Consider the following 19626-nt stretch of genomic DNA (forward strand, 5'->3'; position numbering starts at 1 on the left):
TAAGTGAATTTCGAAAGTAAAAGTAAAATAATTGTAATAAATTTTATTTTTAGTATAATATTTTTTATTACTCTATAATTTTATTATTTTAATCATAATTTATAATTATTTTTTAATTTCAAGGATAAAAATAAGCATTGTCTAGAAATACTAACCAAACAAATTTTTAATTTTTAATTTTTAATTTTTATTTCCATAATTTTTGGCATATCATCAAATGTTCCCTTAATTTGCAAAACACATTCATTTACATTTAGATTTAGATTTACATTCAAACATTTAATAATATTGATTACATAAATTTTACCAAATTTGCACAACTATTGTCAAGAGTTTTTTTTTGCCATTTCACTTTTCTTAACATGTCGTCTTTAACCTTGTCGCGTTTTTTCATGTATGCCTATGCCGGCATGCTAAACGCCTTTACAAATTTGTTGCCCGAACGGAAATTTGCGTAAAGTGAAGATGGTACGTGCAAATACCCAAAAAGCAGAGGACGCTAACAAATTCATTTCCATAATTACCATCTTTAAGACTCCGATCACCTATTTAGTGCTGCTTTCGCGGATCTCTCTCTTCTCCCTCTCTTCAAGATAGGATCCTCGTTAACACTGTCTTGACCATTCTGCTGCTCTCATTCCAGACTTCAGATCTCCAAATCCAGAGGTACCCACTTCTCACAAAGGTACTTGCCATGATGTCAAGCTAATTTGCTTTCCTTTATGATATGTTTGAGTGAGTTTCGATCCAAGTCACGTTTGTTAGAGTCACTGTGTTCCCGATTTTCTCACTGAAAATTGGTGTGCCACACCATTTTTCAGCGCTAATTTATATTTGATGATATGGGTTTTTTGTTTGATGATTTGGTGTTTTTTGTTTGAATGTAGAGCTGAGAAATGGAGCAGATTCTGCTACATGGGACGCTCCACGCCACGATCTATGAGGTGGATAAGCTGCCCGCCGGCAGAAGCGGTCCAAAGTTCCTTCGGAAGGTATATTTTATGCCTCTTGAATGGATCACAGAGCTACTGATGGTTTTCTTCCTTTAAATTTTAATTTCCCCCTACACCCGTTGTCTCTGCTTTAGATAATGGAGGTAGGGGCACGTGCGATGCACGCGCCCCTGTACCCACACCGCTGTTGTTTCTCATGATGGGTTTGGAGAGGGAGAAGGAACACTGGGTTTAATTAGTGTGGTTGGTGGGTTTGAGGTTTTAAGTACATCTAAGCTTGGTTGAGGTTTATTTCACCCTGACGTAGAATGTAGATCTATGATCCCAAAGGCCCAGTTAAGGGCTCCTCAATTCAACCATGTTGTAATTTGTATTGCCTTAGGAAATCCAGAAAATAAAAAAATATCAGATTTTTTTTCGGATCTAGGCAGTTTTCTGATTGTCGAACACAAATAGATGTTGTACCACTTTTAATTTTATATGTCGTTTCGTTATTTTTCTGATACGCATGTATGTTGTTGATTGATGGCTTTACGACATTACACAGGATCTCATAAAGCCAAGTCAGGAAACTTGAAAAGTCATTGTTATTTTTTTGAAGTCCAGGCTATATTTTCTTACTTTCTTTCACTCTTACATTGCGTCTTAAACTTTACTCTCTCTCTCTCTCTCTCTCACTCTCTCTCTTTTTGCATAATTTTATACCTAGATTGGCATAGTGAAGTTTCAAGCATGCCTTAATTGGACAAATTTGGTTTCATTTTTGAAAAGAGAAAAAACAATCAGGAAATGTACTGTCTTTATTTTTTGGGTGAGAAAAAATTTCTTTGATTGTATATGGCTGGAGAAAAGATTCACTGTTTCATTTTAGTTCTGCATGATGCCTGAAAAGTTAAAGAGTTGAAAATATTTTATAGCAGTATAGCACAAAACAGTTGTTTATTTGAATGAAAAGGTTTTAAGAGAACATTGGCAGCTGGTACAAAATTTGGATTTTTTTTTAATCACTGTTAATGATCAATAAATTTGTTGTGATACTGCTTGATGTTGAGAGCAAGCAATTGTTATTTGTTTACTTTTGTTTTAAATTTTCCAAACTCAGATGCTTTTGTATTATATCTCTGTGAAAGGGCTGAGAGGCAGGATGGACTAACAGGATTTTATTTTGATAAAATTACACACTTAGTCCCTGGAGCCCCACGCGTATTCAACTTCTTGATTTTTAATTCTGACAAGTAAATCCAGATCCCTGAAGTTTCACATTCTTCTTTTATGACTTCCTGAATAGTGACTTGGACAAGCATCAATGTGAACTTCAAGGATCTATTTGTACAAATTAACATATTTACAAATTAAGTGCAATTGCATGAAAACATCAAGGCTCTGCTAAGTTTAGCTGCAATATTTTTTCTAAATAAAAACTTGCATGTGTTAATCCAGAAAGAAGACACCAAACCTCCCCTGTTCCCCTGCACTTGTGCAGCAATTCTTATTATCAGAAGTTTGTCTGTTAGCCCATTAAGGTATTCATTCGCCACCTTTATTAAGCAATGTCATTATCCTCATTGGTTGAGTTTTAAATATTATCATTCATATGTTCATTTTTATTATCATTCTTCCTTGTTGTTCGCATTTTATTTTAAACATGTTTCTAAACACTGGACATCTGCAGGCTTGCTGCCTCATGAAAGGTCAATTGAAAAGGTTTTTCATGATTCATGTGTGCTAGCATGGAATGGTGTCAACCTTTGTTATACTAGAATTTTATTCTCAGAATTATCAATATATGTTCTTTTGCTTCCTTTATATATATATTTCTAACAGCTGAGTTCTTATTGTAGCTTATGGAAAATGTCGAGGAGGTTGTTGGAGTAGGCAGGGGAACCCCTAAAATCTATGCAACCGTTGATCTCGAAAAGGCTAGGGTTGGGCGTACCAGAATATTAGAAAATGAACGCGCTAATCCCAAGTGGTATGAATCGTTTCACATTTACTGTGCACACATGGCTTCAAATGTTATATTCACTGTTAAAGATGACAATCCAATTGGAGCAACTTTGATTGGAAGAGCTTATGTACCTGTTCAAGATCTCATGTATGGAGAAGAAGTGGATAGGTGGGTTGAGATTGTGGATGAAGACAGGAATCCCATTCATGAAGGTTCTAAGATCCATGTGAAGCTACAGTTTTTTGAAGTTAGTCAGGACCGTAATTGGGATAGGGGAATAAGAAGCTCTAAAAATCCTGGAGTTCCATTTACATTCTTTTCACAGAGACGCGGATGTAGAGTTTCTTTGTACCAAGATGCTCATGTCCCAGACAAATTTGTCCCAAAAATTCCTCTCTCCGGAGGCAAGAATTATGAGCCGCACAGATGTTGGGAAGACGTTTTTGATGCAATCATGAATGCAAAACACTTGATATACATTACTGGATGGTCTGTTTATACTAATATAACCTTAGTAAGGGACTCAAGGAGGCAAAAACCGGGAGGGGACATCCTACTTGGTGATCTGCTTAAGAAGAAGGCAAGCGAAGGTGTTAGGGTTCTTATGCTTGTTTGGGATGACAGAACTTCTGTTGGTTTACTGAAGAAGGACGGATTGATGGCTACCCATGATGAAGAAACTGAACATTATTTCTCAAATACTGATGTGCACTGTGTCTTATGCCCCCGTAATCCTGATGACGGTGGAAGCATAATTCAAGATTTACAAATTTCTACCATGTTCACTCATCACCAAAAGATAGTGGTTGTGGACTCTGGGATGCCCTCTGGAGGATCTGAAAAGAGAAGGATCGTAAGTTTTGTTGGGGGTATTGATCTTTGTGATGGGAGATATGACACCCCATTCCATTCACTTTTCAGGACACTGGACACAGCGCACCATGATGATTTTCATCAGCCCAATTTTACTGGTGCTTCAATTGCAAAAGGTGGACCCCGAGAACCTTGGCATGACATCCACTCGCGGCTTGAAGGACCCATTGCTTGGGATGTTTTGTTCAATTTTGAGCAGAGATGGAGAAAACAAGGTGGGAAAGACCTGCTTGTTCAGCTGAGAGAGCTTGATGATGTCATTATCCCCCCATCTCCAGTTATGTACCCAGATGACGAAGAGTCCTGGAATGTACAGTTATTCCGATCCATTGATGGTGGGGCTGCTTTTGGTTTCCCTGAAACACCTGAAGATGCAGCTAGAGCTGGGCTTGTCAGTGGGAAGGATAATATCATTGATCGAAGCATTCAGGATGCTTATATTTATGCCATTCGACGAGCGAAAAATTTCATTTATATCGAAAATCAATATTTTCTTGGAAGCTCTTTTGGCTGGACTCCAGATGGTATTAAGGGCGAGGATGTCGGTGCTTTGCACTTAATTCCTAGGGAGCTATCACTTAAGATTGTTAGCAAGATTGAGGCTGGGGAGAGATTCACTGTTTATGTTGTGGTCCCAATGTGGCCTGAGGGGATTCCTGAGAGTGCATCAGTTCAGGCCATCTTAGATTGGCAGAAGAGGACAATGGAGATGATGTATAAAGATATTACTCAAGCTCTTAGAGCCAAGGGTATTGAAGAAAACCCCAGGAACTATTTGACATTTTTCTGCCTTGGAAATCGGGAGACGAAGAAAGCCGGAGAATATGAGCCTTCAGAGAGGCCAGAGCCTGATACAGATTATATCAGAGCCCAGGAAGCCCGACGCTTCATGATTTATGTTCATGCAAAGATGATGATAGGTAGCTAGTGGTTATAAGTTTTAATCTGATTATTAAATTATCTTAACCAACTCAAATTTCACAAAAGCATGTTATTTCTTTCCTCTTGATTTGATTGTTCTCAATTTGGAATGAGGTCTTGAAGAATCAAGATCGTTTAAATCTTTTTGAATTACTGAATTTTTGGAATGACTTAACATCCGCAAATTCTGTTCCTCTATCAAATTTGGGTCCTTCTGAAAGTCTCAACCCATGCCAATTTTGCAGTTGATGATGAATACATAATCATTGGATCCGCCAACATCAACCAGAGATCAATGGATGGGGCCAGGGACTCTGAGATAGCCATGGGTGCTTACCAGCCACATCATTTAGCTGCCAGGCAGCCAGCACGTGGACAGATTCACGGATTCCGAATGGCATTGTGGTATGAGCACCTCGGCATGCTTCATGAATCCTTCCTCCAGCCAGATGGTTTGGAGTGTTGTGAGAAGGTGAACCAAATTGCTGACAAATATTGGGATTTGTATTCAAGCGAGACACTTGAACATGACTTGCCTGGTCACCTGCTCCGCTACCCTGTTGGTGTTTCTGGCGAAGGAGAAATCCATGAGCATCAGGGAACTGAATTCTTCCCAGACACCAAGGCTCGTGTTCTTGGCGCCAAATCTGACTACCTTCCGCCAATCCTCACGACTTGAGAAAATTGTTGTCTTGGTTCTGCTCCAAACATAATAACTTCTTTACTCTGTAATGCTAGATATAGCAGTGGACTAATAAATTGTGTTGTGTGACTAGCTGCAGAGGGGTTTTTTTTTTTTTAAAATTAAGAATACTTCTGAGATGTTTATATTGTTTGCAAGAGGTGCGAGTCTGGTTTATATTTTGTATACGAACTAGCTTATCTAATGAAAGATGTTGTGTTAAATCCATGTGTTGAATGCATATTCTGGAATGTGGTAATGTTCAATTTTTTGTGTTGTAGAAATAATCCGTGACCCATCTCCCTGGATTCGACTCCATATGGGTTCAACAAAACTTTTGGGTGCAGCATGCTAAACCTTGTTTAGCCAGATGAACTTTGGACGGGACTACTACGATGACCTGATCTTGTGACTATTAACTCATTCTGCTTATAATCATTATTGATTTTTGTTTCTGTTTGTACCTGTTAGGAAATTTTAATTTCCTATTGTGAGCTCACAAAACAATTATTTTATTGGGTTATTTTAATATCTGTTGGGTATGAACTTTGTAATGTGTAAAAAAGTTCAATACTAAACTAACTTAGGACTGATGGACTTCTAAAATTAACCTAAAGAAAAGATTATAAGGTTATGGTCCTCAAGTTAAATCAGAAATAGTTTTCACGTTCTTCCTTTCTCCATCTAAACAGAAGAACACAAGTGAGGTACTTGAAGATTTGATTCTGAAAGATCAAAATTTTTCGCTAAAGGCTGTTGAACAATTAAATTAGACACATTTATGAATTTAGGTATTTATTTTGCATTTAGTATGGATGCAGATATTTATTCCGCGTTTAGTTTTCTTAATTGAATAACATGATGATCTTGGGTTATTAGATTTATGGATTAAAGTTATTTCCAACAAGTAGTCAGAGCCTAATCATGTTATTGATTAAAAAACTGTGCATGATTTGGAAATGATAAAATTTTAAAAAAATCTAGATTAAATATATTGTGTGATTTTATGGATGAATATGTTTTAGGTTAACGGATTTTTATTCACCATGCTTAAGGTTTGGGGTTGATTTGGAGTAATTCCAATTGAAAAAAAAAAAAGGTTTAAAGCCAGAGCAATGGGCTGATCAAATTTTAATTAGCGAATTGTGCGCTTTTTCTGTTTAATTCTCTCAATCTTGTGGTAAGATCGGAACTGGGTATCCAAAGTTCACCTCGAATTTTGCGTTTCTTTAGTTGGGTGTATTAGATTTTTGTTCTTTAAGAATGGAACATTTTTCTGGGATCTTCTGTTTCATTGAATGCAAGTTTGATTTCCAATTGAAGGCAATTTACTTTCTGTACTCTACGCCTTTAAGCATGCCTTTACAATCAGTGTTCGTTGGAGGGTGTCAATGATCGTTAAGATGAACAACTGACCTTGAATATTCAGCGCATGTCTGGATTGAAAATTTTAACTGTACGTGATACTTAACAGTTAGTAGCACTGGCATCAATGATTCTGCAGTGTTTGCTCTACAGTGTTGGAGCCAAAATCTTTCCTGTAGGGGAAATCACTTGTACTTTAGATTTTTGCCAGTATTTATTTTCACATGCTATCATAACATCACTTATTTAACTATAATACTCCAGTAATCAAAATAATTTGTGTATGCCTACTATTTCAGTATAAGTATATTGAAGTAATAAATTGTCAAAGTAACCTCTATTATGTAGATGCATTTATATTGAAACATTAGGGACGTAAGTATGCTATTTGTGTGAGCAATGATCGGTCTAAAAGAAGGTCATTGTTAAGCCAAATAACTTACATACTTGCGGTGATAAATACGTTACGATTGTTAGATTTTCCAAGTGAATAATAATTCGGCCCAAAGAAAGACTTATTGTTTGACAAGACTTATTGTAAGTATTTGATCGCTACATGAAAGATACCACTAACAAGTTGATATTTTTGTTCAAAGATAGAATATTAATGTTGTACTAGGTATTTTCAGATGGGGCCCACTTTTATTTGTTAATATACTTGTCATGTATATATGGAACTGATTTAGGAATTTAATATGACTTGTATATTATGATTGACTATGTTGTTTGGTTTTTTGTTCTGCATTCAATTACTGCATCTGCTACTACGATTTCTGTCAACATAAATTCTATTCCGATACTTAATGCCTCCAACTTTGAGAACTGAAAGGAGAATGTCATGATTGTTCTAGACTGTATGGATCTGGATCTTACGCTACGAACAGAATGGCCTCCTGCTCTTATAGATACAAGTACCTCTGATATGAAGAGGGATTTGAAGAGGTGGGAGCATTCTAATCGTATGAGCCTAATGATCATGAAACACTCTGTTCTAGAAGCATTTAGGGGCGCAATGTGTGATAAGAATAATGCTAAGGTATTCCTTGAGGAACTATAGAAACATTTTGTAAAAAATAAAAAGGGGCGCAATGATCATGAAACACTCTGTTCTAGAAGCATTTAGGGGCGCAATGTCCGATAAGGATGATGCTAAGGTATTCCTTGAGGAATTACAAAAACGTTTTGTAAAAAACAAAAAAGCTGAAACAAGCAACCTTTTGGCTAGTCTTGTTTTAATGAGGTATAAAGGAAAAGGTCATATCAGGGAATATATTATGGAAATGTCTAATATCACTTCAAAGCTAAAAGCACTTAAGTTAGAGCTTTCTGATGACTTGCTTGTGCACTTAGTTTTGATTTCCCTTCCTGCACAATACAATCAGTTCACTATAAGTTATAATACTTGAAAGGATAAGTGAACTTTTAATGTACTCATTGCTCATTGCGTGCGAGAAGGGGAAAGGATTAAGCAAGAGAAGACAGAAAGTGCTCACTTAGCAATTTCCTCTAAAGATAACAAAAGGAAGAAGGGTAAGGATGCTGCAATTGGGACATCCCAAGGAAAACTGCAAAAGAAATCAGACCAAGAATTTGTCTGCTACTTCTGCAGGAAGGGAGGACACCTCAAGAGGAACTGTCACAATTACGCCACTTGGCGAGAAAAGAAAGTTACACTTATAACTTTAGTTTGTTCTTAAGTTAATTTGCCTATAGTACCTTTACATACTTGGTGGGTAAATTTGGGTGCTACTACTCACATAAGTGTGTCAATGTAGGGCTGCCTAAGAAGTCGAAAGCCGATTGGTTCTGAAAGATTCATCTACGTAGGCAACGGTAATAAAGTTGAAGTTGAGGCAATTGGGACATTTAGATTGTTATTTAAATCCGGTTGTATTTTGGATTTGGAAGAGACATATGTGGTACCGTATTTTAGACGGAATTTGGTTTCAATTTCTGTATTAGACAAATTTGGTTAGTCTTGTTCTTTCGGAAATAATAAATTTTGTCTTTTTCAATATTCAAATATGATTGCAATTGGATCTTTGGTTGAAAATTTATATATGTTGGATACTATTGCTGTAACGCCCTGAACTCGGAAGGGGTCCGGAGTGCTATTTTTCCATAACTAAATCCATATATTTCTGATACCACAATTATAACAACCCGAACCCAAAAAGGATCTCGGGTATCTCTGTCCACAACTCAATTTAATACATGCAGTGGAAGATAATTAAACCTCAAATACTTTGCCAGAGTTCTAAACCACCACAACTACACATGTATCTCCAAGTATTAATATTACATCCCAACATAAACAAAAACATAACAAACCTAATGTCTCCCAACACTTACAATAAACCAAAAATCTAAACCCAGCCTTATAGCTCGCTAGGCTCGACTCCCTGTTTGTCCTAAAATATGAAGATTTTTATTGGGGTGAGACACTTCTTAGTAAGACGGAATAGATTATCATCAGTGTGTGACCAACATGAGTTTTAGAGTGAGCAAAATACATTCAATAATTTAACATTAAATGAAAAGGCATTTATACATTGTACTCACGCCTATATAATTTTAAAATACATAGTTTCCTTCAAACACAGTTTCGGCTCAATATAGCCCCTTTTACATAAATTACATAAATGCATCAAGAACCATCCTGATTGGACTAATCAATATGTTTAACCCCCATGATAGGTTGTGCAGTCCGTAGACTAGACTTAGCATCTGGTCGGCCAACTAATGCTAAGTCAAAATATCTTGTCTAAAGTATATTTTGCCTACCTCAACCTGGTCCGGACTTTAGGAGGGGACGACCCTACTCAAGCCAAACCGACTATCACTAGCTCACACTTCCCTTATAATGTGGTTGCACCGATCCTTTTCACTAGTTGCGGTACCGAGCTTTAATAACATCTAGTCCCTCAGGGTTCATAAACCATATATATCAATTTACATAAATAAAAATAATAACATGATCTCTTGTTCGCAACTCGGTATAAAATCGGCATATTCACAAATCGGTATAAAATCGTCATTTCATAATCAGTATCAAACCATCTTTTCATAACTCGGTATCAAACCTTCTTTTCATAACTCTGTATCAAACCATCTTTTTCACAATTTCACAATATTCTCAACATTTCCAGAGATCAGTATAAAAACACAACTTTCACTGTATAATACCACGAAAATCCAACAAGTTTAATTATGCAATAATAATAAATCATTCTCATTCCACACGATTTGAATGTTAAATCATAATATAATAAATTGCACAGGGAAAATATAATTTGCTGAAAAACAAAGGTATGATCATCTCCATGATTTAATTCAACTCAAAATACATGTATTATAGGAAAAAGGAGATGATCACCCAACTCACTTTAGTTTTCCCCAAATACTTATAATATATAAAACCATCATTTTCATACGCCTAGTTCATTCAAAAAATCATATACAGTATTCCTGTATCCATATACTTCAGTTTAATCGGTTCACATTTCAAAATAACTGACATAATCTAGTCCTCTTACCTATACTTAACTTTAACCGGTTGGATTTTAAAATAACAACTAATATAATATCCCTAGGATCATAAACTCCAGTTTAATCAGTTGAATTTTGAAAACAAACCGGCATAATTTATTCCCCTTACCTATACTCAACTTTAACCGGTTGGATTTTGAAATAACAATTAACATAATACCCCTAGGATCATAAACTTCAGTTTAATCGGTTGAATTTTGAAAACAAACTGACATAATTTATTCCCTTTACCTATTCCCGAAGATATGCCTACCACGTTCTTGAAACGGTGCCTGCAACATTTGGAAGACGAACTTCCCAAGCTTCCTTAAACCTTGCCGCAGAGAGAGAAGCCGACAAGTTGAGAGGAGAGAGACGATCGAAGAGCGAGAAATGACTCAGGGGTGGGAGAGAGAGCTTGGGAGAGGGGACGGATTAGAGAGAGAGCTTTGGCTTGTCTAAGAAGCCTCCCCAAGATATTTGTATATATAAATATTATAACAAGATATTTGTATAAAGATATTTGCATATATATATACTTTGGCTTGTCCAAGAAGCCTCCCCGAGATATTTAGACATATAAATATTATAACAAGATATTTGTATAAAGATATTTGCATATATATATATATTTATATATATATATATATCATAAGATCATAATCTTATAACCTTATATTAAATTATATTATATTAATATATCATTTTATTATATTATATTATTTACTCAATATTCATTATTAATTAATTAATTTATTAATTATCATTATAAATTATTTTTTTCGAGTTTCTACAATTGCCTCTAATAATGAGTCCTTGCATGTTAGTTCACGAGGTACTAAGCGCAAATTAACTGAGGAGGATTCCGCCACCTTATGACACAAGCGGTTAGGACATATCTCTAAATAGAGAATGGATAGGATTGTGTCAGACGGAATCCTAGGACCCCTTAACTTAACAGACTTTAAAGTTTGTGTGGAATGTATTAAGGGGAAATTGACAAAAAAAAAAAAAAATTTAGGTGACAGTAGAGCCTTTGGTGTCTTAGAACTAATATATACTGATATATGTGGTTCATTACCCACGGTTTCTTGGAATGGACAACAGTATTTTATCACGTTCATAGACAATTACTCGCGCTAGGGGTACCTTAATTTGATACATGAGAAGTCACAATCTTTGTGACCGTGGTGGTGAATAATATGGTTGATATGATGGATTAGGAGAACAATGTCTAGGACCTTTTGCTAAATTCCTAGAGGAATGCGGTATCGTCCCACAGTACACCATGCCAGGGAAACCTAGCATGAATGGTGTTGCTGAGAGACGAAACATGATGCTTAAGGACGTGGTAAGAAGTATGATTAGTCATTCTTCCTTACCAGAATCTCTCTGGGTAGGAGCACTAAAGGCTGCAACATATATATTGAATAGGGTGCCAAGTAAGGCAGTAGCTAAAACTCCTTATGAACTTTGGACTTGGAAAAATCCAAGTATTAGACATTTACACATTTGGGGTTGTCCGGCTAAGGCTAGGTCTTATAGGCCTAATGAAAAGAAAGTTGACCTAAGGACAATTAGCTACTACTTTTTTAGGAACGCTAAAAGGTCAAGGGGTTATAAATTTTATGATTCCTCAACAAGGACCTTCTTTGAGAAGGGAAACGCCAGGTTTCTTGAGGAAGTTGAGTTTGTGGGGGGAGATAAGGTTAGGGATATTGTCTTTGAGGAGGCTAAACTCTCAAATAAAATCAATCAAGTAATAATACAAGTGAGAGTTCTAGCTGGAGAGATTAAGCACAATAGTCTTAAAGATATTCACAATGCTTAAAGAGATCAAGAGTGTGGAGTATGTGAGTGTGTGGAAGTAGTATTGACTATAAAATGATTTTTGGATTTGAGAGAATTTTGGCCTTAATGATCTTTCTAATCTCCTTGCTAATTATTCCAAATGAGGGGGTATTGATATGTCCAAAATAAACTAGCCAATAAGAGTGAGACAACACCTGGCCCGTGGTCCCCTCCCCCCAATCGGAAGTCAAACAATCTAACGAGAGCAATCAACTCCAACTCAATAAAGAGGAGGAGAGATCTAAGCCAGCGGCTTAAATGGTCGAGTGATATGCGTGAACACTTTATGACCCGAGAGCAATTCAAGCCCCACGCAATAAAGGCGAATCAACCAAGGGTCAATTCGAGCCCCTATAAGAAGGGATCTGGAGAAGAGGCCAAGGTAAGTCATTCAACCTATTCTATTGTTGCATTCAGTCTCTCTAAAGCATCCCTCTTACTTAGGCATCGGAGTGATCCCCCGGAGTACACCCCGGGTCCTCCAAGCCTTTCTTTTCTTCCCTTTTCAGGTCAGTGGAAGTCGAAAGAGAAACCCTGCTAATTTTACCTCGCAACAGTTGGCGCCATCTGTGGAAACCTACTTTTGAGAGGCGATCACATCTTGCTCTCAACTTTCGAAATTCAGGTAATGCCGACCTCACACAGTTCTACTTCCATCCCTACTGCAAGAAAAGAATCGTCCCAGTCCATCCACTCCACATCCGCACAACCATCGGGCGTCAGCAGGGAGGAATTCCTCCCTTTCCAAAAGGAAATTAAGGATATGCTCAACCAACTCTTACAACAAAAGAGTTAGGAAGGGCACGTCCTCCACCAACGGCAAGAGAGCCCCACTGCAGACAAGAAAGCTGACAAACCAGTGGAGAACGAGGAAAAAATCTACCTCAACAAGAAGGTAGAGGACGCAAACAGCGAGGAAGTCAACCAATAGAGATCCACGGAACTCGAAGAAAGGATCAAGAAAATAGATCACATAGAAAAGATGATGAGAGAGGGCAGAACCAAACCCTTCTACAGGGAAGCGTTCCTAAGGTCCTCAGAGCTGTCATTCAACAAGGAGATCATGGAGGCTCCACTGCCAAGTAGATTCAAGATGCCCACCTTCGAAAGGTACGAAGGTCTGTCTGACCCAATTGATCATCTGGACACCTTCAAAATGGTGATGCAGCTACAAGGTGCTCCAAGACGCCATCATGTGCCGAGCCTTTGCAACAACCCTTAAGGGTACTGCAAGAGACTAGTACCGAACTCTGCGACCGGGATCGATCGGTTCCTTCTCAGAGATGGAACAACTATTCACCAACCATTTCCTTAATAGCCGGAGAATTGCTAAAACAACGGGCCATCTCATGAGTATGGCCCAAAGAGAGCATGAAACTCTAAAGAAATTCATGTACCGCTTCAACACGGCCACCCTAGAAATCCACATTCTAGACATGGGGGTGGCTTTAACAGCCTTGACAACGGCTCTTCAGTCTGGAAGTTTCTTATACTCTCTAAGGAAAAAGTCGCCGGTGGATATGGGGAAGCTAATGGCTCGAGCACAAAAATACATCAACTTGGAGGAGATGATGGACACAAGAGGAAGTCGCATAGAACATAAAAGGAAAAGTAGTGGTAGGGAGACGGGAGAATCCTATAGATCTATGAAAAGACAAGAGGCTAGCACACTACACGCAAGCCCAGCAGATGAGCACGACTCATTAAGCATCAAAGGCCCAAATGATGAGCACGACTCGTAAGGCCAAAAACAGCCCAGCAGATGAGTACAACTCATTAAGCATTAAAGGCCCAAATGACGAGCACGACTCGTAAGGCCAAAAAAGCCTAGTAGATGAGCACGACTCATTACGCATCAAAGGCCCAAATGACGAGCACGACTCATGAGGCCAAAAAAGCCCAATAGATGAGCACCACTCATTACGCATCAAAGGCCCAAATGACGAGCACGACTCGTGAGGCCAAAAAAGCCTAGCAGATGAGCACGACTCATTATGCATCAAAGGCTCAAATGACGAGCACGACTCGTGAGACCAAAAAAGCCTAATAGATGAGCACGACTCATTACGCATCAAAGGCCCAAATGACGAGCATGACTCGTTAGGCCAAAAAAGCCCAGCAAATGAGCACAACTCATTAGGTAAAGAGGCCAAAATGACGAGTACGACTCGTAAGACCCATATCAGCCCAACAAATGAGCACAACTCAATAGGTTTAAATGGCCACGAAGCCGCTCGGTAAGATCAGTTCGGCCAAATTCGCTCCATCCATGAAGCTGCTTGGTGAAATTAGTTAAGCAAAATTCACTTTATAAGCCAGCCCGGCACAAGCTTCTCTTCAAGCATGCTCGGTAAGCCCCGCACCAAGAAATTGCTCCATGAAGCAGCTCGGCGAAATCAGTTTGACAAAATTCGCTTCAAGAGTCAGCTCAGCAAGAGATGCTCGTTTAGCTTGCTCGGCAAAAGCCACTCCCCGAAGTTGCTCCATGAACCTGCTCGCTGAAATCAGTTCGGCAAAATACGCTGCATGGATCAGCTCGGCATAAGCTGCTTAGCAAGTCCCGTTCCCCAAAGTTGCTCCATGAAACCACTCGTCGAAATCAGTTCGGCAAAAATCTTCCACGGCAGCTCATTAAAAAGTCCTCCTAGGAGTAGCTCGGACAGCTCGAAAAAATGCTCCATTGATCAGCTCGGACAACTCAGACTAACAGCTCAGATAGAACGACCAAAGTTCTATGCAAACAGCTCGGACTAACAACGCGAACAGCTCGAACTAACAGCTCAAACAGGTCGGCCAAAGTCCTATGCGAACATCTTGGACAGATCGCCAAAGTCCTACGTGAACAGCTCGAACAGGTCGGCCAAAGTCCTACGCAAACAGCTCGGACTAACAGCTCGGACAGATCAGCCAAAATCACCTCGAAAAATTCTACCCAATTTCGAACATCAGCTCGGAAAATTCTCCCCAGCTTGGAACATCAGCTCGGAAAATTCTCCTCAACTCGGAACATTAGCTCGAAAAATTCTCCCCAACTCGGAACATCAGCTTGGAAAATTCTCCCCAGCTTGGAATATCAGTTCGGAAAATTCTCCTCAGCTCATAAAATCAGCTCGGAAAATTCTCCCCAACTCGGAACATTAGCTCGAAAAATTCTCCCCAGCTCGGAACATCAGCTTGGAAAATTCTCCCCATATCGGAACAGCTCGATAAATGTCCTCCGTGAAATAGCTCAGAATATTAGTTTGAAACATCAGCTCAGAACATCAGTTCAGAAAATTCTCCCCAGCTCGGAACAACTCTGTAAAATTCCTCCACAAAGTAGCTCGGAATATCAGCTTGGAACACAAAAAAAAAAGAGTTGGAAGAGAGAAAGAAAGAAGAAGAAGAAGAGGAGGAGGGAGCATTACATATTTCGGGGGGAGTGTACAGATTCAAAATTTCGTTTGGAAATTTGAAACTGAGGGAGGGACAACTGATATGCCCAAAATAAACTAGCCAATAAGAGCGAGACAACACCTGGCCCGTGGTCCCCCCCCCCCTGGCGAAAGTCAAACAATCTGACGAGAGCAATCAACTCCAACTCAATAAAGAGGAGGAGAGATCTATGCTAGCGGCTTAAATGGCTGAGTGATGTGCGCGAACACTTTATGACCCGGGAACAATTCAAGCCCGCGCAATAAAGGCGAATCAACCAAGGGTCAATTCGAGCCCCTATAAGAAGGTGTCTGGAGAAGAGACCAAGGTAAGTCATTCAACCTATTCTACTGTTGCATTCAGCCTCTCTAAAGCATCCCTTTTACTTAGGCATCGGAGTGATCCTCCAGAGTACACCCCGCGTCCTCCAAGCCTTTTTTTTCTTCCCTTTTCAAGTCATCGAAAGTCGAAAGAGCAACCTTGCTAATTTTACCCCGCAACAGGTATATATAGACTTCCCAAAAAATATGACCATTAAGGACACATATGGAATAATTATAAAATTTTTAATATTATTTAAATAAATTAACCTCGTTTAAAATATATTAACTGTGGCAATAATGAGGGGCAACCCGAGAGCACTTGTTGACCAAGGCAAGTTTGGTTGACCGAAATTCTTAAGGTTCGATAGACCAAGAATAAGATGAACTGTGAGTTCGGTCGACCAAATTTGTAAGTCCAAGGCAATTTTCCCTTTTTGCAAGGTTTGGTCGACCGAGGATATTTTGAACTAACTCGATCAGTCGACCAGACTGTTGAGTTCCCGCATGTGGAAACTCGGTTGACCAGGGCGTTGATGTGTATTTTATTCTCGGTTGACTAGGAAGTCAATAAAGTTGACTCTTGGGGAGTTCGGTCAACCGGGGTCAAATCAACTGTAAGAGTTCGATCGAATGGGCTATAGTCAACTTGTTGACCCAGCACCGGTTCAGTCGACCGGGCATTTTTGTACAAGTAAGTTTGGTCAACCGAGTGTACACATTTTGTGCATTTTGGTCATATTTCAAGCATTCAATCACCCTAATCAAATGATCAATTATATGTATGCATAAGTAAGTGTCCTAGGGTCATTTCGAGGTATTTTTTCATTTTGAGGACACTGAAAAAATTCAGTGTCGGTCGACTGAAGGGTGTTCCCTAAGGTATTTCTATGGTCTGTGTAGGTACCTAAAGTCCAATTAGGGTCGATTTGAGCATACCTACCTACCATATATGATGCAAATTATTACAAGCCATAGGAGTGCACAGTCTATAATTAAATTTACATCCCATAATGAATAAATGAAATAATGAATATAAATGCAACACACAATTCTTCATTCTTCGGCACGAACACGGCACGCCATCATGATATGTCTTTTAGTCCAAATACACGTGCATGGTGAACCTACATGCAAGTCTTAGTACAACCATCAGTACCAAGAGTATTTGTCATAATCAAAACTGGGTGTGACCTATCAGGTCAACAGACTGAGCTATCCTAACAAAAGGGTAAGTAGTTGAGTTAGGGTCAGATAGGTTTTTGGATTGAGACCCTAGGATATTTTTGGTCTTCTTGTGGATGATTGTATATATATATATGACAGACATGGTAGAATTCAGGTATTGTGCCCATTGTTGCATGACATGTATGTAATTTATGTTTTTCGCTGCTTAGGTATCAGAGATGTATGACAGGTATATCCTCAGTACCCATAGGTCTGAGTTGATCATGACTATGACAGTTTAATAGGATATTAGAAACATTATGTTATAGTTATGGAAAAAAAAATATGGTAAAATAGGCAGGTCTTTATAATTTGGTATCAGAGCCTAAGTTGCTAGGTTCTGTAGATGCTAAAGTGCAGTGGAAAACAATACCAGAGTACAGGAATATATTAGGAATTCAGTGAGTCACTGTTTAAAAGGTACTTTTCCACTGTCCCGGGGTGACCGAACGTTTAGTTCAAAATAGGCTCGGGCGATCGAATCGTGAGGTTTGGCAAACCGAACTTCTCATTGGATGACCAAACCTCGATCATTTGGAAAATCACCTTGGCTTTAGCCAATCGAACTTTCCCTCAGGCACCCAAAGTCAGAAAGTGAACTTTTCTGTCTGTGTCTGTTCGGGCGACCGAAAGTCTCATGTTGCCGTATTTTTAACTACGGTAACTAGCTCTAAACATGGATTAATTATTAATTAAACTTTTTATAAATTCCCTCTGTGTCCCTATCGGTCTAAAATTAAGGGAATTCTATATATACCCCTCATTTGTCTAGATTAGAAGTAGATTAGCAATATAATTAGACAAAAATTCTCTCTGATTTTTTCTTGAACTCCAATTGCATATACTTCATATCTTTAAGCCTATATTTCATACTCTCTTATATTCTTACTTGAAAAAAAATTTTAAAACCAGAGAGTATTATTTGCTTACTCCTTTCTTGCAAACAAATTGCAAGTTAGAGGGAGTTTGATTTTCACTTGTTGTGTGCCTACATAGATTTTTCCTTTAAGCTCGTTACTCTCATTTTTGTGTATTGATTGATATTTTTCTTGGAGAGTAAAGTTAGGGTTTTTCTCAAAGTATTTGACTGATAAATATCTTTTTGAGAAGAACTCTTATTAGCTTCTGAGTCTTGGCATCTTTATTTCCATATTCGAAAGCTTGCTTGCATTTTCGATAAAGTACTTTTGAGCAAACTTGAACCCTATCTCGTTTGTGTTTATACTTGAAAAAATATTGTGTTGATATTTTCTCCTTGAGATTCAAAGTTCCATTGATTATATACTAATTTTATTTGTTTTGAATAAAAGGTAATTACTCTCATGTATACTCACATATATACACTACTATTAAGAGTCGAAATAGTGTTTTAGCAAATCTCACTTAAGCATTAGATCTTATCATCTGTGAGTGCATATATTTTAGATCGTAATTTTGTACAAATCTGCTTGTGTTAGTAGCATTAAAATTGTACATAAAATTGTGTTGATTATCTGTTATATTCCAGGCGTGGCCTAAAGGGGCGTTAATCTAGCTCATAAAGATTGGCTGTAAAGGTTGAGGTCAGCCCTGGTAATTTGACTTAGTATTGTAAATGGTGTCGCTCCACCCGGTAAGTGAGCATTAGTGGAATCCTCGGGCTTGTGAGCTAGAGGCGGGGACGTAGGCAATATTGGCTGAATCCCAATAACATATTGTATGTGCACTGTTTTATATTTCCGCATATTATATTTATTTGCACATTTGATATTTACTTAGAAAGACCCTAGGTTGTGTATTACTGTTACTGGCTTAGCTAAACCTTGGAAGAATAATTTTAAAATATCCAATTCATCCCCCCTCTTGGTATTACACCAAAGTCAAAAATTGGTATCAGAACCTCGTCACATAGACCTAAACCTTATTTTGTAAAAGATCATGATGGCTCGAGTTGGTGTATTCCCATCTTGCGAGGGAAGGTTATCTGCAAATCCTCCAATGTTTTACTATGAAAATTTCACCTAATAGAAATTTAGAATGACTATATTTATTAAAGCACTAAATTGGAGGATTTAGAAAATTATTGCTCATGGGAATGTTGTGCCTATGAAATTTGTTGATTATGTTAAAATTCCCAAACTTGAAAATGAGTTGAATGAGAATGACATGAATTTAATGCAAATAAATTTTAATGCTATGGACACTTTATTGCTTGCTTTAGATTCTAACATTCTTCATTAAGTTATCGTATGTCAAAGTGCGAAAGAAATATGGGAGGAACTCGAAAAGAGGTATGCAGAAACTAAGCCAGAAAAAGCTGTCACTCCCAGTGATTCAAGCCCAAAGGATCATGGTAGAGAAAATCAATGCTTTATAGCTTTAACTGACAAAGAGGTAAATTCGTCTCCTTCCACCTCATTAAATGATTCATGCAATGATTGTATTAAATTTGACGATGCTTCTAGTAGTGCATATTGTAGTGAGTTTGATGATGATAGCATGCCAACTTATGAGGAACTTAAAAAGGAATATATTAAAACTCGTAAGTGTCTTGTTAAAGTTGTT

At 38.1% G+C, this 19626-nt stretch overlaps 1 protein-coding gene across 2 annotated transcripts; it reads left to right on the forward strand.

Annotated features, from left to right (window-relative positions):
• The first annotated feature begins 328 nt into the window (after positions 1 to 328).
• On the forward strand, positions 329 to 5601 carry LOC131158866 (phospholipase D alpha 1). 2 transcript variants are annotated; one of them, XM_058113787.1, is made up of 4 exons: positions 329 to 685; positions 888 to 992; positions 2795 to 4694; positions 4941 to 5601. In XM_058113787.1, exons 2-4 carry the CDS (start codon positions 897 to 899, stop codon positions 5372 to 5374), a joined length of 2430 nt encoding a protein of 809 aa, XP_057969770.1. In that variant the 5' UTR covers positions 329 to 685; positions 888 to 896; the 3' UTR covers positions 5375 to 5601. The 2 variants fall into 2 exon arrangements, with proteins under 2 accessions (XP_057969770.1, XP_057969771.1); XM_058113788.1 differs by having other exon boundaries at positions 398 to 666.
• The last annotated feature ends 14025 nt before the right edge of the window (positions 5602 to 19626 follow it).

This window comes from Malania oleifera, chromosome 6, assembly GCF_029873635.1.
Source record: "Malania oleifera isolate guangnan ecotype guangnan chromosome 6, ASM2987363v1, whole genome shotgun sequence".
Classification (NCBI taxonomy): domain Eukaryota; kingdom Viridiplantae; phylum Streptophyta; class Magnoliopsida; order Santalales; family Ximeniaceae; genus Malania; species Malania oleifera.

Excerpts from the sequence above, each read along its gene's own strand:
- LOC131158866 (XM_058113787.1), top strand. The coding sequence starts at position 897 with ATGGAGCAGATTCTGCTACATGGGACGCTCCACGCCACGATCTATGAG. Across the intron at positions 993-2,794 it reads GTCCAAAGTTCCTTCGGAAG|CTTATGGAAAATGTCGAGGA; the intron begins GTATATTTTATG and ends TTCTTATTGTAG. Across the intron at positions 4,695-4,940 it reads TCATGCAAAGATGATGATAG|TTGATGATGAATACATAATC; the intron begins GTAGCTAGTGGT and ends CCAATTTTGCAG.